The sequence below is a fragment of the Myripristis murdjan genome, chromosome 20 (assembly GCF_902150065.1).
Source record: "Myripristis murdjan chromosome 20, fMyrMur1.1, whole genome shotgun sequence".
Taxonomy (NCBI): domain Eukaryota; kingdom Metazoa; phylum Chordata; class Actinopteri; order Holocentriformes; family Holocentridae; genus Myripristis; species Myripristis murdjan.
The window spans coordinates 14,519,932-14,536,317 of record NC_043999.1 but is presented as its reverse complement, the minus strand read 5'-3'; the positions used below and the strand labels follow the sequence as shown (position 1 = coordinate 14,536,317).

Sequence of the window (16,386 nt, the reverse complement as noted above, 5' to 3'; positions counted from 1 at the left end):
TTGATGAGTGTGAACAGACTGTGAATGAGTCAGGCACGGCTAATGTCTACTTTCAGCTAACCAGTTATAGTGACTAGGGAAAAAATGTTGACCAGAAAAATACTTTTACTGAAATCACACCACATCCTTATCAGATTGTACTGACTTCAAGCAACACTTGAAAAAAGAACTGTATAATTGAATGCTTGAATTCGGGCTTGTGGATGGAGAAGGGACTTAAGCAATCAGGCTCTTTGTTGTAGGCCAACTCCATGCTGATTACCATTCTGTAGCTGCCTTGCCTTGCGACTCAGCCACTCACAAGCATTAGCATCTGATTAGCAAGTCTAATACGTACAAACATGGAGCAGACTTTGACAGGCCCTTGCACAGGCCTGCCTGAGCCTACAGTAGGAACTTCGCTAATTTGCATCAAAACAGTCTCTTATCATCGACGTGTGACATCAAACATCGGGCTCATTAGGAAATCTCAATTTCGGTGATGAAGAGTCTCTTCAAAAGGAAATAATCTGCATGCTGTCTGCTAATTATGTATGTACAGCTACAGGGGGCATCTGCCGAAAAAGATAAGGAGCCACACCACACAGCTTATCTGAAGTCAACAACAGTAATGAAATAAACACAAGGCATAATGAGGAGCAGAGAATCTAAATCTCATTGGTGACAGATAATAAAATTGTGTATTATTATCCAAAACATAAAAGACAATTTGTTTTAATTGAAAAGATGCAGGGTGTACCGGTGCAAAAACCAAAACATCTTGACTGTCATTTTGAATATACTGAAAGAAAACCACTCAGAACAAGTGTGATCACAATGAGTTCAGCCAAGCAAACCCTGCATGAGAGAGAAAAGTACATGGGTTTTACTAGAAAAATTGATTTAAAACACTACTCATATTATTCCTGGGATTTTGAGCAGTTCTGACTGGAGGAAACTTGAGGTAATGAACAAGTTTCTCCCAAAGCTAAAGACAAGAGAGCCAAGACTCTTGGTGAAGTCATCAAGAGACAAATCCTGGAACGGCTTCATGGATGGTGAATAGGAGACCAACAAACCATAATCTGTGGACAAAATAACATTACCCAAAGCGATTGTAAGTGTGTAAACGTGCAGTTCCTGTACAGAAGTTTATATCTACTGTAAAAATATAACATATTTTATGAGTCCACCAAACCCATTTTGTAATTCACTGTCAGTGGAGCCGGTCCAGGATTTGTCTCTTGATTGCATCACCAAGCAGAGCATCTGTTGTCTGGTTTCAAGCTTTGGGAGTAAGAGAATATTGACAGAACTGTCCATGATCACAACAGTTACTGACTTGAAAAAACTTTGTTTTATGTTGGATTTGTGTTCATTGCAAACACTTACACTTAGTGTGGCCTCGAGCCAAAGACATGCAGAAAATTAGCTGAAGAAGTGCGAGAGACTCAGCCAATGACTCTTCCTGAGACTTCAGATGAGTTTCTCACACTGAGCCCATTGATGGGGAACACATGTCCATTCTCCACCATGGCTGCTATCTCTGTCCTCATGCTCGCTGACGGCCAATGGCCTTCCAGAGGGACACATTCTGTTCCCTAGGACCGGATGTGCATTGTAGCAGGAAACCACCGTGTCTGGGCACAGGCCGCCGTCGAATCAAAAGCAGACTTCTTCGCTGTCTGATCCTAAACGGGACATATGAGTGATCCCAGCTTCGCAATCTGACCAAACATCAACAGATGGACTGTTTTCTTGTTACTTTTTTTGGCATCTTTGCCTTTATTTGAAAGTTAAAAGCAGAGAGACAGGAAAGTCTGAGAGAGATGATTCAATCCCGGGACATTTGTGCCTACAAGGTACGTGCCGTAACGAGCCAGTGAGCCACGAACACGTACCTCACACTGACGTTTTGAATCAATTATATAGCACAAACAGAAGCAGGGTGCGACTTCAGGGGTGCAGGCTTACAAGTCTTCACTAAGGTTTGAACAATGTTTTGTCATATGCCTTCAAAAGGCCCATCTGGATTGTGTTTGAACATCAGATGGTTTCTGCAGCACCTCTGGAAAACATGAGGTAAAGTAAAGGTGAGCTGAGAAGACCAGTGAGGATAAAAGAGTTGGATGACAACAGTGATATTCTTATGATGTTCTTTCCATTGACAGTTCTAGGAAAGTTAGATTTCATCTCCAAACTGGCAACTCCTCTTCCCAACGCACACCCAGATACACAAACACAGACATACACACACACATATCTCTCTCTGGATGCCTGACATTAACCTGGGACACCAACATCCTTTTCTGCAAGGGGATTTGGCATCGGCTGCTGTCTCATGCATCAAACATTTTGGTCTCTACAAACATGCTGAATATTAACAACAACTTTTCTGGCCTCAATTATGCAGCATTAACAGCGTTCAAAACAAGGAGGGAAAAAACTGTCTAAAAAATTACTGAGAAGTGATTTCTGTTCCCTGAGGCCCAGGTATAATCACTTGGATTGTCACTCTGATAGCTGAGGGGAAAATTCACATTAAAACCCCATTAAAGGTTTCATTATTTCACAGAACAGATGGGTGTGATGAATAGAACGGTCCAATCACTGCATGTGGTCCTACCTGTCATTAATCAAGTAACAAAGGCACACATGGCGTGGACTACAGCCATGGCTGCAGAAATCATGGGCATGCTGTCCAACGCAGAAGTGGTCTGACTGCAAAAATACAGTCATTCCAAATAGGCTGGTAATTGCAACTTAAACACACCTCTTACTGTCATGAGTGTTGCAAAAATGACATCATTATATCTAGATTAAGGAGTTACTGATATAAGACCACAACTGATTAAAGTGGGGAAAAAAATCTTTACAGAAACTATTGTGTCACAAATATTTTTTACATATCTAAACTGGTTTTAAAAATGCCCTCTGCCAGAAATCTATGGTGGTCACTGACAACTTTAACCTGCATAACAAGCAGACCTGCATTTGCATCACAAATTTACTATGACCAAATAATCTCTTTGACAGTGTGGAAAAACTGCCTCAGTCAAATATGAGTGACAGGTTCCTCAGTAACTGCAGGTTATTACAACTTATCATTTGTTCACATGAGGGGGAGTAGAGACTGTGTCCTTTGGGATGAAGTGTCACAGAGGGAAAGGTAGGCGCCTGAAGGACAGACTGGCCCCAGAGGTGTGTCATTTCCATGCCGATACAATACTTACCGTAAGAGTGTGTGCTGGGCTAGTCCAGTTCCTGACTGAAAGTTCAGGACACTGTTTGAATGGACATTATGTCGTGCTTCCCCCACATCCCCTGGCATCTGTCCATCAAACTGAAAAGGTAGAATCGGCAAAAGACTAGCTGCTCCACAAGTATATTTTTATTTTTATCTGTGTGTGAGTGTTCGCGAAACGGAGAAGGACCCTGAACTGGACCTGAGCAGTTTGGCAAAAACATAGGCCACTTGTTTCCTGAAACAAGTAAACTACCAGCGATGTAGCAGCAGGACAATGACAGAGATTCCTGCTCGTCCAAACAAACACAAGGGCAGCAAGACAGAGTGGCAGATGGACTTTCAGCATTAATGAACTTTGTGTGTATGTGGGGACGTGTCTGCCAAACTAACATTCAGTGTTGCGTCAAAGAAAGGCTACACAGAATGTGAAATGAGGGGGACAATAAAATGAAGAAGGGAAAGGAAAAAGTGAAAAAAGAAAAAGAAAAAAAAAATAGGAAGGGGAGCATTTCTTTCATCATGTCACAGAGCCACACACACACACACACACACACAGCAGAATGTGCTGTGATGGGAATATAAATCCCACCCAGAGAGGAAAAGACAGTTAAACAGATCCAAAAGAGCAAAATGATGCAGCAAATCACTTTGATAAAAAAAAGAAGAAGAAAGCTATCTAACTGCTCCCATGCTGCAGAAAATTTGTTCGAGTCAAGTACAAAGCTAGCCTCAAACATCTGTTTATGCGTTTAAGTTAAAACCATTGAGGGAGTGGGCAACAACACTGGATCCGTTTGATGTACAGTATTACATGCAAAACAACATTTTAAGTCCCTGTGGATGGATTAGTTCAATTGTAGAGCAATTGAACGCTGTCCTCGCCCAGAAATTAAAAGCCTTGGAGCAGCTCTATTACATGGAGTCAAAGTAAGAAAACACAAGAATGTATGTGTCAGCACACTTTTAAACCTTACAGTGTTACCAGACTGCCTTTGCTGCAGTGTTGGGTCTCCTGCTAACTATTCTCACAACTGACAAAAGGTCCAATGTGAGTCTATTGGCTCTGGACACCGGTATACCCTATCACACTCTGAAGGAATGAATAGACTATTCTCAGAGTCTATTGGACAAACTGTCCCTTTTGTCCGCTGATGATTCACTGATTTTCTTTGTTGTCCTAACCGGCCGGCTGGCAAACAAACTCTCATACAGTAAACACGCTGCATGGACAAGACACTGCTCCACTTTTTATCCAAATGACTTTTGCTGCAAAAAAAAACAAAAAAACAATGAAAATGCATAAGCGGTATCAAAACTTAACACATTAACAGATAACTCAGTGCATCCTGATTCACCAAAGACAAAGATATTCCCTCTTGTTAATAAATAAAAGCGGAGACAAAGGGTATTCAAGGCCAGAGATAGAGACACAAACGACAAAGCCCACTGGAGTGAATCACTAGACTGTGAAGCTATGCTCATTAACGTAATAGTCTTTGTGAGTGTTTGTGTTTGTGCAAGTGCATGTGTGTGTGTGTGTGTGTGCGTGTCTCACTGACATGCATCTGCCCCACAGGACTGCAGGATATAAAATGAAGTGCTGTAATAATGTTGGAAGGCAGCAGGTAACAGGTGCAGGAGGAGCTTTAGACGCCCTCAGGCAAGCTCTCGAAACACCTGAGTATCTGGATTTTGCTGTGTGTGTGTGAGAGAGAGAGAGCAGGAGAGAGGAAGAGAGAGAGAGAAAGCCTTGTTTGGCCTTCGTCTTAACACACCCACCCCCTGGGCCTGTGGGGAGGATATGGTGCCTTTACCATACTTCCTGCAGGGAGGAACTGCTTTTAACTGGGAATTCAATATGAAGGAGTTAAATCTCCTGTACAGAGGTCTCTCAGACACACAAAGCTATAGACAAAATTCCTGGCAAGCAAAAGCTGAACTTCCCCCTAAGATGTACAGCCCAGAGACAACGCAGTGAGTCTGTGATGCTGAGAGCACACCGGGGCACATCCGAGGAAAGAGAAAGGCCTCTTTGTATTGATTCCCTGCCACGGCCCAGACCTTCCTGTCTTTAACACGTCCTGATGACACCTCCAGCCTCCGCGAGTCACCCAAGGCTTCCCATCTCATTAGTCCTGTGGCAAGTTTTCCCAAAGTGCTCTAGCAGCCTCCTTTTCCTCCACTGGGAATGTATACAGGAAACAGACACTATAAATACAGCGGGGAATGTTAATATGTTCATCTTGGGAGCGGCTATTAAGGGCTCGTCTGCACAGATTCACGCAGAGCCTCTGGTTTTAATTAATGACAGACAGTGTAGCGTGTCTTCTTTTTACAGGATCCTCCTCCACTGAACAAAAGCACATTTGTCCCAGAAACACTTGTCCGCTGTCTCTTTGAAAATGAGTCAGTCTATTTGAATACTGAAAGAGTGAGCATACGCGAGTGGAGAGGAGGAGGCAAAAAAATATGTACGTACTAATCAAAAAGGTTATCACTGCATATGAGGTTATGATTATGCCAGAAAAAGATCTAACCTGCGGTAAGAGCTTGCATTTGCAAAGCCACGTGCGTGGAATCACACTGACTGTTTTAGAAATCGTCCGCTCTGTCGAGAGGATCGAATATGTGGGAGAGAATCTAGCTTGCAAAATTCAAACCAACCAGGAAGTTTTCTTTAAGGCTATACTGACTAATGTCTGTGATGCGTAAAGAAAATTTTTTCCTCTTTGATGTTACCGCTGTCCTCACGATGACCCCAGCACCCCGAGCGATATATGAACAGCTGGAATGAAAGAATTTATCTAATGGACATGTCTGTGTCCAATGCCAATGCCCAGCTCTGGGTGAGGTAGTCGCATTGATGACACTGGAGAGAGAGGAGCACATATTAAATGATGCCTGTAGCCATGTCCATCAAATTGCATATCCTATAGGTTTATGGGTCTGCTCAATTTCACCCACCATCGCGCTATGAATGGCAGGCATCTTCAACATATTAGGAAGCTCCTTTGGCTTGTGAAATTGGATATTAAGCAGTGAGTTTAGCCTCCAGTAAATGGGAGTTAGTCTTTAGAGAACGAGCCCTATCACTTTCCCACCCTGCTTCCCCACTCTCCATGTACAGCCAAGCAAACCATCACCCACTGATAGCTGGCAATTCCCAACAGCACCACACACTAGCGCGATTTATTGAACTGCACGATGACTAAGCGAAATTGTCAGTGTCCCAATCTGTGACGCACTCGAAAGCATGACTGCCACGCACCCAGATTGTTCAAGTGGTTTCCATTTGGGGCCTCAAAATGTCCTCTGGGGGAGTGAGGGCGCCTGCCATCCATCTCAGCGGGACTGGCAAGGCAAAGGGAAACATGCAGCGTCAGCCTCTCTCTCTCTCATGACAGCGCCGGACACCATCAATGGAGAAGTGAACAACAACTCTGCCAGTCTCCCCCTCCCTCGCCCCGGGCACAGCTGTTGAGATGTAAGCACCCTGTTATGTCCACCGACTTTCCTCCCGGCTCTTTTTGGTAGAGAGCCGCCTCTCACTCGCTGTGTTGACGGGTTCAATCACCTACACCTGAACTTCATTTGATCGTCGGTGGAGCTGTACCTCAACCCCCCAGAAGCAGTGGTCCTTGCCATTTCATGCTGCTGCTGTTGAGCTGGTACTGCCATTGTTGAAAGTCTCGTTTTTGCTTGCACCTTGATGCAGCTCTGTGTAGTTTATCCTTTGATTTTGCCTTGTTAAACTCATCTTGGTACCATTAATTTTGCTCTATTTTTCTCAAATTTTGTTGTTATGGGGTGTAGTGTTGTTTTTGTTTGATTCTATAGACCAACTGAGCTTTTTTTTCTGGCTAGCGTGGGTTTTTGTTTATTATTTTGGCCTTGGAAACCCTGGCGCCTTATTTGCTTTCATTTCTGCATTATCTCTGTTAATCGTTTTCTGTAAATAAGTGTTATTCATTGTCACACTTTGCATGTTTTAGCAGCCTTTTCTTGCAGTTTTGCTTCCATTTTTGCAATGGTTTTGGTTAACATGTTGTGTTACTCCCTGTGTTCCCCTAGACATTAAATAAAGGTCATCACACACCCCTACCCCTGCCCTTCCCCTGATCCGCCCCCATCAACATCCACTCCTGCCAGGCTTCTGCACACTGTGCCATCTTTGTGTCTATGAATGAACAGAGCTGGAGCCACCATGCCAACATGACTGCAAAGGAGCAGTAGGCATCAGCTCCCTACTCATCCAAAAGACTATGAAGGCCTGGGGCTTTTTCTCCGCTGCCACAGTTTTGACCTCCAGCCTTTCGCAACCCCGTCTTAATAGTGTGTTGGCTAACTCAACATCCCACCCACTAACTCTACTTTAGAAAGATATTTACAGTGATATGGTGGAAAGTTTCCTTCTAAAGACCTCTTATTTTAAAAGGCCCACTGGGAAACAAGTCTTCCATCTTTCTGTGTGGTTATGAGAAGTTAGGGCTGTAAATTGAAAATTGAGGTTTGCAATATTTTGAATAAACACTGTATGACCAAAAACTCTGGCTTACCCCTCCAGGTCTCATAATCATAGGCGCTGATTAAAACGTCAGAACATATTTTATATCAAGAATTCTAGTAAATATCACTGGCTGCATTTTATGTCCAACTATTCCCGTCAACTTCATTCTCACTGTGCTGCAAACGAGATACTTACTTTTGAGAGGCTAGTGATTTTGCTACTATCCAATACGACCAGATTTTCTAGAAAGAGACCTGAGGCCATTCCCTCAAGTCAGATCAAATTAGTAATACTATCTGCAAGAAGCCACTTTTCATACAGAGGTGAGATTAACTCATATCACATATGTTAGCTTCCATCAAATACAAGTAGGGCTGTAGGGATGTTTTAAGTGAATCTAGTGCACCTTTAATGTAATTTCCCAACAACACAAACTGAATTTAAATTGACCAACATGGATCTTTAAAGCACAGACAATGAAGACAATTAAAGTCTCATTGCAAAACCCAGACTTAAAACATTACTTGTATGGTATAATTTTACTAATTAAGTTACTCTTTTATGAGTTAAACCAAATTGGCTGTACACATGTCACGGCTTTATAGTATAAACAATATGAAAGGACAGTGTAAGATTTAAGCATGGAGGCTTACTCTCTGTCTGTGCCTAAAATATGGCCCAGGCAAAAGAAAGAAAGAAAGAAAGAAAGAAAGAAAGAAAGAAAGAAAGAAAGAAAGAAAGAAAAGAGGACAACTGTGCACACAGGGCATCTGCTCAGGGACAGAGGGATACTTGTCTAACCATCAGGACTTCTTTAGCAAAATTTCAGTCAAGTGCTTAATTGAATAATTTAGAGCGAAGTGGAATTTCCCATCATGTCTGGCTGGGCTGCACGGCTGTTTATAAATTGTGAGCCCAAGGATGTAGGACGGACAGACGTGAACGACATGGAAAGTGTGAGTGCGAACCTCAGAGAGCACACAGACGTGTTTGGACATACTCTAAGCACAATTCATCAAGAGAGACAAAATCAAAGTTAAAAATGTAGAGGCAGCTGCACCGCAGACTTTGTGGGACATTTTAAAATTCCAGACTTCATACTTGGTAATTTAGTTCTTTACAGACAATAGCTTTAATTGGGTTTATGAGCAACAGATGAGCTTTGAATTAGTTAGTTAAAGTATGAATTTGATATTTTCTCAAATGTGTCCTGCAAAATTCTGAGTGAGGCACGGCGCTGGTCCGGCACTGCGGGGCTACTGATCTGAGCAGGTGTGTGTCGGTGTGCATGTTCCCCTGCGATCAGGCATGCCAGACAAAACACAGGGCTCCTTGTGATGATGACCCTTTCGCACTGCATGTACGCCGCCCCCCCCCACAAGTGTCTACCAAAGTCCTGCCACTCTTCCACTTGTCGCACGTAAGCACCATGTGACCGGGCAGCTGGCACTTGCTGAATCAAAGGCTGCCTTCTCCTCTGGGCAGGGGAACAGTGCCACCTCATCCTCCTGAGCTGAATCCACTTGATGGATTGAATGCATGTGCCCGTATAGCCCATTGCTCGTGCAATCAAGGTCCGCTTTGCCAAGGAGGCATCTGTAGCAAAACTGTGCTTTGCCCAGCCTAGGAAAGGGGGGAGGTGCATATGGTGTGTGCGTGTGTGTGTGTGTGTGTGTGTGTGTTGAAGCAGGAAACGTGCGGCACAATGTAAAGAAGGGGAGGGCCAGGAAGGAAGGAAATCCTGCTTACAAAATGGCCTCCAAGACAAAAGCAAAGGAACTCTTTCCAGTGCTGCAGTCTGCTTGAAGGACTTTAAAAGTTTTTCACACTGACAGAAATATGTGAAGAATTGTTGTACACAAACACCGATCACCGAGCTCATAAAATGCACCAACAAAAACAAACGTTTCTCCTCTTTTTCCACTGTTAATTAGCCAAATTAGGCTGACTAGGAGGCAACTTCTATTTGAAGCAACTGTATGGGGGAAGGGAGGAGACACACACACACACACACACACTGACTCCCACACACAGACACGTACACACAAGGCTGATAACCTTAAAAATCAATTTACCTCTTTCTTTTAAATGCCTCTCATCGAAAAAACCACAATATTTTCAGTAATTCCACAACTTATCGCATTTGTTACATCTATAAAGTTGCTAGAGGATCTCTTTTTCTGTAAAGATGAAAGTATAAATCAGCCAAACAACAACAGCTCCCTGAGCACTGCTGACTGGTGCGATGAAGGATTATCCCATTCAGAGTTTTAATTGATATGGGACTCGAGGTAGACCTGGCTGACGCAAAAAAGATGAGCAGGGGAGGGCTTTGCTGTCACCAAGATAATCCCTGCTATCATTCATCTTCACTCTGGCTAAAAGAGACAGATTTAGGTTGAAGCCTGGGTGCTAAACAAGTTCAACAACACAAATTATACGATGCACAAACAGACAGACAGGCATGATCATTCACACATGGTTGAAAAAAAAAATTAACAGTATGGGCAAACAAAGAGAACTGAGAAAATGCATTAACACTCAAGTGTACTGAAGAATGCCCACTATGAAAAACCCACACGCAATGGGGTAGTGGCGGTTACATTCTCGCAAACATAAAAAGAACACGAAAAGCAGGCATTTTGTGTGTTGGGGGGGATGGTGTAAAATTAAAATGCAAGCCAGACACGTCATGAGGTCAGGGGCTTCACGCTCGGGGACAGACACAAGGAGAGGGACTGTCTCTAGTCTCAGGGAGGAGAGCCTGACCAAATCCAATTAAAGAGTCGAGGAGGAAAACATCTCACCTCTCCCTGCCTGTTTCACTTTTCTGACCCTCCCTCTTACACTTTCACTTACACTTTGAAGACACAGTTGAGCCAGTTCTGATTTAACCCCAGCAGAAGTCATCTAGCCTCTTGGTCACTGACAGGGGAAAACAGTCCCGGTCTGATTAGACAGATAGGGATCATAATTATCCTTCACGTAGCAAGGGGGAAAATACACTCCTTGACAACAAAGCATCCAAAATAATGGATGGAACATATGCAGCCACCACTGCCTCCAGGACACGGAGGTGGAAAAAGAGAAAGAGGCAGAAAGAAAGAGTTTCAAGCTATAGTTATTGCGGAGTACAGTGTGGCGATCAATCGTCCTGAGGAAAGAGGAAAGAAATCATCGCTGAAACAGCAGCCACCGAGCCAATTATAGAAAAAAACTGCTGTAAGGAATAGTCAGTGGCCACTGGCAGGCATTCTGCATTCAACAACTTGCCCCAAGCCTTTTCTGAGCTCACCGGCATCGTGTTAAAAGTGCACTTGTCTTATCTGATCCGTTATTTAAAAAAAAAAAAAAAAAGATTCAGCTCAAATAGCTAAAAAAAAAAAAAGAAAAAGATTCAGCTCAAGTAGCTAAAAAAAAAAAAAAAGATTCGGCTCAAATAGCTAAAAAAAAAAAAAAAAAAAAAAAAAAAAAAGATTCAGCTCAAATAGCTAAAAAAAAAGATGTTTCAGCTTTGGAGTGAATTTAGACAAGAGGCTATATAATCTCATTACAGCACCATAAACAACTCATTCAACGTCTGCCATCATTCAGCCAGCTTCCCGCCCTTTATCAGATTATAGTGACCAGCAATGTCAAAGTCATGAAAATATAACATAATTTAACTGAGTAACATTAAAATGTGTTAGTGAAAAAATGTGTGTGTTGGCTTACAGAGTTACATGGAGAAAGAGATTTATGCCTCCTCTTATGTTTTCCTCAAACTTGCAAGTCCAAAGCTGCGAATGGGAAATTAATTTTGTAACCCATATTTCATAATAAGGAGACATAACATAACAAAGAGATCTCGTAATACTGAGAAAAGATCTGAATATTACAAGAAAACCTGGCGGAAACCTGGCTAAAATTGCCAATTGTGTGTGCGTGTGTGTGTGTGTGTGTGTGTGTGTGTGTGTGTGTGTGTGTTTGTCCACATGCCTGTGTGCATGTTTCTGACTATGTGTGTGTTTTCATCAAATCAGGACGCACTGATCATCAGCATCTTCCGCTCTTGTTTCAATCAGAGCAAAGGAGGGAGCTGGATGTTGGGTATGAAGTCTGGAGATTAACAGACAGGAAAGGGATAGGAACAAGAGGTCACGACCTTTGGGGTCATCAGCTGTCTGTCCGGAGGATATGGACCCCCCCTCCTCAGGCCCCTGACCTGACCTGCTTCAGGGCTACCAACTGGTCATGTGTCACACGCAAAGACAACATCGGCAGCCTGGGCTAACCTGAGATGTAAATACATCCAAACCCTGAGAGAGAGACATGGAACCTCAAAGATCCACACACACACACACACACACACACACACACACACACACACACACACACACAAATACAAACAGGATTCGCTTGAGCACCTGGGTCTGTGCAAGCCTGTGAGCAATCCATCTTAGCAGCTGTTTTCACCATTAGAACTCCCATTTTCAGTGGAAAGGTACCACTGGTTAACAACCACCAACATATTAGCTGACTATGTTTTTTTTCACATACAAGGATAATTACGTAACAGGGGAAAGCACGAGGCATATAAAAACCCTAACAAAAAATAGAAACTACACATTGGATAACACATTAGAAAGCAGACATTAGATAACAACAGGAATCCAGTATTAGAAAGTCTAAAGCCACATGTCATTTAATCACAGGGATTAAAAAGGTTTTAAACATTACATTAGGTGGCTGCTTCACAGTTCAACAGGCTTTTGTTAAGGAAAGGAAGGCAGCTACGGGACCACTTAATGCACTGCAAAGCTCTTGGGAATATATTAAGCAAAGTTGTGGCTCAGATCTCCCTGCAGAATCAGGACATGAAAGGTTTCCTCCATTGTCCCTTCTAGCATTCTCTCCTAAGTGCTTATCATGCGAGCGAGTGCCTTTCAATGTTCCTCTATCAAGAGTAACAATAGCAGAGTCTAAGCAAAGTATTCCAGTTGACACTGTTAGCAAAGGAACCAGCAGAGATGCAAAAACCTCATTATGGGGAGTGTTTACATTATCTCTTGATTTGTTCCTCTCTCAAGGAGACATTTCTAAGAGTGAATGTCATTTTCTTGGCTCATAACTGTCCAAGATAAACACCAGTGTCCACCGCCTCCCACTATCTCCAGCTATAATCGTCCATTATGTAAGATAGGCCTGAGATATCTCAGACAGCTTCCCTAGAGCCTTCCTGTGACTGTGAGACTACCACAGAAGCCATGAGTTGATGTTTGAAAAATGAAGAGTAAGGGGTGGTGCTTGAATTATGCATTTTAACAAAGACAGTTCATACGGACACCTTTTACATGTAAATGAATCTGTGTTTTCTCAGTTTTATCACAAGGCAACCCATTACAGGGGAAAATGCCACAACAAAGAACTCAGCCTGACCTGGAAACAACTGCTTTAATGATCATTGTTCCCCCGTGTTGTTTTCCACCACCTACAATACAGTAAGTGTTGTCAAACGAGGTGCGTTGTGTTTGGGTTCCAAAGATCAGCACCAGCAATCTCTGCTCTACTGTTCAACTTCTGCTACTGACCGGAGCCTCATTGTTCCCCAGCATTTCCTAACCTCGGAGGAATTCCTCCTCCAGGAAATATGGTTTACAAGAGAAGGCACCAAGCCCAGCCACTCACGTAAGAAACCCCCAACCCCTCCTTCCCCCTCCTGGCAGTATCTACTACATGACCCTCTCTACCCTTTTCCCTTTCACCCCTCGGGAAATATCCTGTCTACGCTCCTCCCTGCTGGCAAGCAGAGTCCCTGAGTTTACCCCACCAGAGGAAGCCCTCCATGCTGACATTCAGACACACACAAGCATCTCTAGAGAAATGTGTGTGTTTGTAAGCATTAGTTCTTCATCTGTGATGTCTGGTGGCAGTGGTGGAAGCGGGGGAGGCGCGTGAGTTTGTGCACAATCAGATGAAAGTCTTAAATACAACCCCTCTCCCCAGTGGGGTTGTCTTTGATCATTCTGAGTATCTTCCACTGTGATGCTCCCCAGGACCTTCCAGATGATAAAACAGCAGTTAGTCAATCTATGTCTTTCTCTTTCTACCAAACTCCTTGAGCTATAACATGCAGCTAAACTAGTGAACTACCTTTTACTGTCAGATCTCAATCGGATACATCCATCCCAGCATTCCTGACAGAACAGAGATGCCTTGTGAGGATCAGTCGGCTCTAAAATGAATCCCAGTTCCAGCACTGCAGGGGAGGTGTCGGGGGGGCTGCATTCCCCAAACCCAAACTGGGACAGAGGACATTCCCTCAAGACTCCCATGCGATCGCCTCCTCCATTAGACTAGCAGGAGTGATGGCACTAGCTTCTAAGAAAGGCCATGTGAGAGCCAGTCAGATGCAGAGCTGTCCCCTACTCAGTCCCTCTGTCCTGCATTGGAACCATCTGGGAAGTAGGGGGGCTTCTGGAGGAGGAATGTGTTCACATGCATACATGTGGTCTGGGAAATAGCACTCGTAATGACACACAACACAGTGCCCTGTTGACCCTGCTTCCCTGCAAAGTTCCCATCGCACCGAGAAACTGAAACTGCTGAGAAAAAGAAGTGGAAGCCATCCAAAACCCACAAGTCGGGCTGTTGATCATGACATAATATGATCGCATCACATTTGGGCTTCTCAAGGTGTATTCGTCATAAGGGATAAGAGTTAACTTCCTCAGCCACTGCTTTTCAGTTCTGAAGAGCAGCCTTGGTCACATAGGGTTCTTAAAATACTTCATTATCAGTGAAAAAGAGTAACAACTTGCAGATTTAAACAGGGAACATTTGCCGAGAGCTGTCCTTCCCTCCTGCTTTTCCAGTTAGTTGTTTTCTTTGAAATGCCATCAAAGCTGCAGCACATCACTCCTGAGTTGCAGCAGTAAGTGCTGATCACAGCAGACAAACGGAGACACGCTGCCAGCTGTGTGCCAAACCCAGCGGTTTTCATTTGAGTCCACCTGTGCCGTCCTTGGCACAACTCCCCTCTGGGTTTGATCAGAACTTGGCAAATGGTTCAGACTCACTCTCAGGTATTTCCTCTGCTGTGTGGGAAGTGGGGTAATCATATGGGTGGAAGAGTAATGCTATACAGTACAGCCACCCGATATGCTGTGCCAGGTGCGACAAAGACACAGTGAGTTGAGAGACTGATGCCATTATACAGGTTTCCCTGAGGACTGCCATTTCATTTCCCCCTCAGTTTAAGTCTACATTCACCGCAGAATGTAGTGGATGTAAGTGCAGGGTAGTGGAGGGTAAAACCACCTAGTCGGTCGAAATACTGCAAATTCATAGCACACATATGAAGTAAGTTGTATCAAACTGATTAATGCTATTTAATCAGTGGGGCTATTTGAGATACGGAAAAAAGAAATTAAATTTGTCTTTCTTGGAATGTAACTCAATTATCTATTTTTTTGTCTTGACTAGGTGTCATAGTTTACCCAACTTTGGATCCATCTATATCACTCTGCAAGAATAAATAAGGGCATCCTCATGGAGGTTAAAAAGTTCTTGTGGATCAATATTGCCAAATTGTTTTTGCAATATATGTTTTGACCAATCTGCCGCCAGACAAAATGTGAATCTATAGCTTATGAGAAGAATAAGAGCAACAAGATTACACCGTCACATTCTGTGTGAAAGAGCTGAAGCTGTGCTGTGCCTCTTTGTGATTGCTTTCCCGATTTCACACTTGAAATCTGAAAAGTTAATAACTCCGTGAAAGGCTCGGGTTTGGGTACAGCAGCACAGGCAACACGAATCAGCTTGATTTTCATGTTAGAGAGCCTGTTCTCCCATCACAGGCTGCAGCAGTATTCAGGTTACTTTCTATAGGCTGGTCTTTGACACTGACGTGCAATGCACAGTGGAGCTCTTGCTCTGGAGCCTTTATGCGCTGTGCATACTAAGTAGGCTGGCTGTTATTTATTTGTTTATTTGTTTGTTTTGAGGTTGCATTTGTTTGAAGGGGAAGAAAACTTAATGTACACTACGCGGCTGTCTCTGTTTAAAATCAATGTCAACTCACCGACAGAAACTCAAGTGTCCCAACATAATCCCGTTCAGTCTTTAAGAGTTCATTTAGGACACACACTCGTAACCGGAGCTGTTTCTCCAAGTCCTTCCCGCTTTCAGCTCTGTGCTCTGCTTTGCTCTCCTCGGTCATTATGCGCAAATGAATGCAAAAGTAATTTCCTGCGGTAGAAAAAAAAGTTTCACACCACAAAATGTATTTTTTTCAGTTGCGAACGTGTGAAGTTTGCAGCATGGTTAAAATGAAAGTGGGGGGAATCGGTCACTGGAGAGAAGTCCACGGAAATTTAAAAGGGAAAAAAAGGAAAAATTCTGGATGAAAACATACAAAATATTAAGAGAACCTTTAAAAATGTGAGAGTTTCACAACAAGAGCCTATTCCACACAGAGCCGGACAGAGCAGCTGTGTACAACAACGGCTTCTGGACACCAGTCAGAAACTTGGGTCCATGTGACTCCTAAAACCTTCATCCTAATCCTGCCTCCTTCCACTCTTTACCATGCTGAGAGGACCGCTGTCAAGTTCGCCACAATTAACTACACAACTTCCGGTTACAAAATAAAAGCCTTACCGGAGACCAC

The 16,386-nt window shown here is 43.4% G+C and overlaps 1 protein-coding gene across 2 annotated transcripts in view; it reads right to left on the bottom strand.

Moving 5' to 3' along the window:
* The window catches only part of prex2 (phosphatidylinositol-3,4,5-trisphosphate-dependent Rac exchange factor 2), a 105,970-nt gene extending 89,696 nt beyond the window's left edge, over window positions 1–16,274 (bottom strand). Inside the window, exons 1-2 of one of the 2 annotated variants that reach the window (XM_030079423.1) lie at window positions 16,148–16,274; window positions 15,799–15,965 (exon numbers count right to left, since the gene is read on the bottom strand). In XM_030079423.1, the coding sequence (XP_029935283.1) occupies window positions 15,799–15,936 (138 nt within the window). In that variant the 5' untranslated portion in view covers window positions 15,937–15,965; window positions 16,148–16,274. Of the gene's footprint in view, window positions 1–15,798 lie in introns of both variants that reach the window. The other variant, XM_030079422.1, reaches the window with a different exon arrangement.
* Window positions 16,275–16,386: the final 112 nt, after the last annotated feature.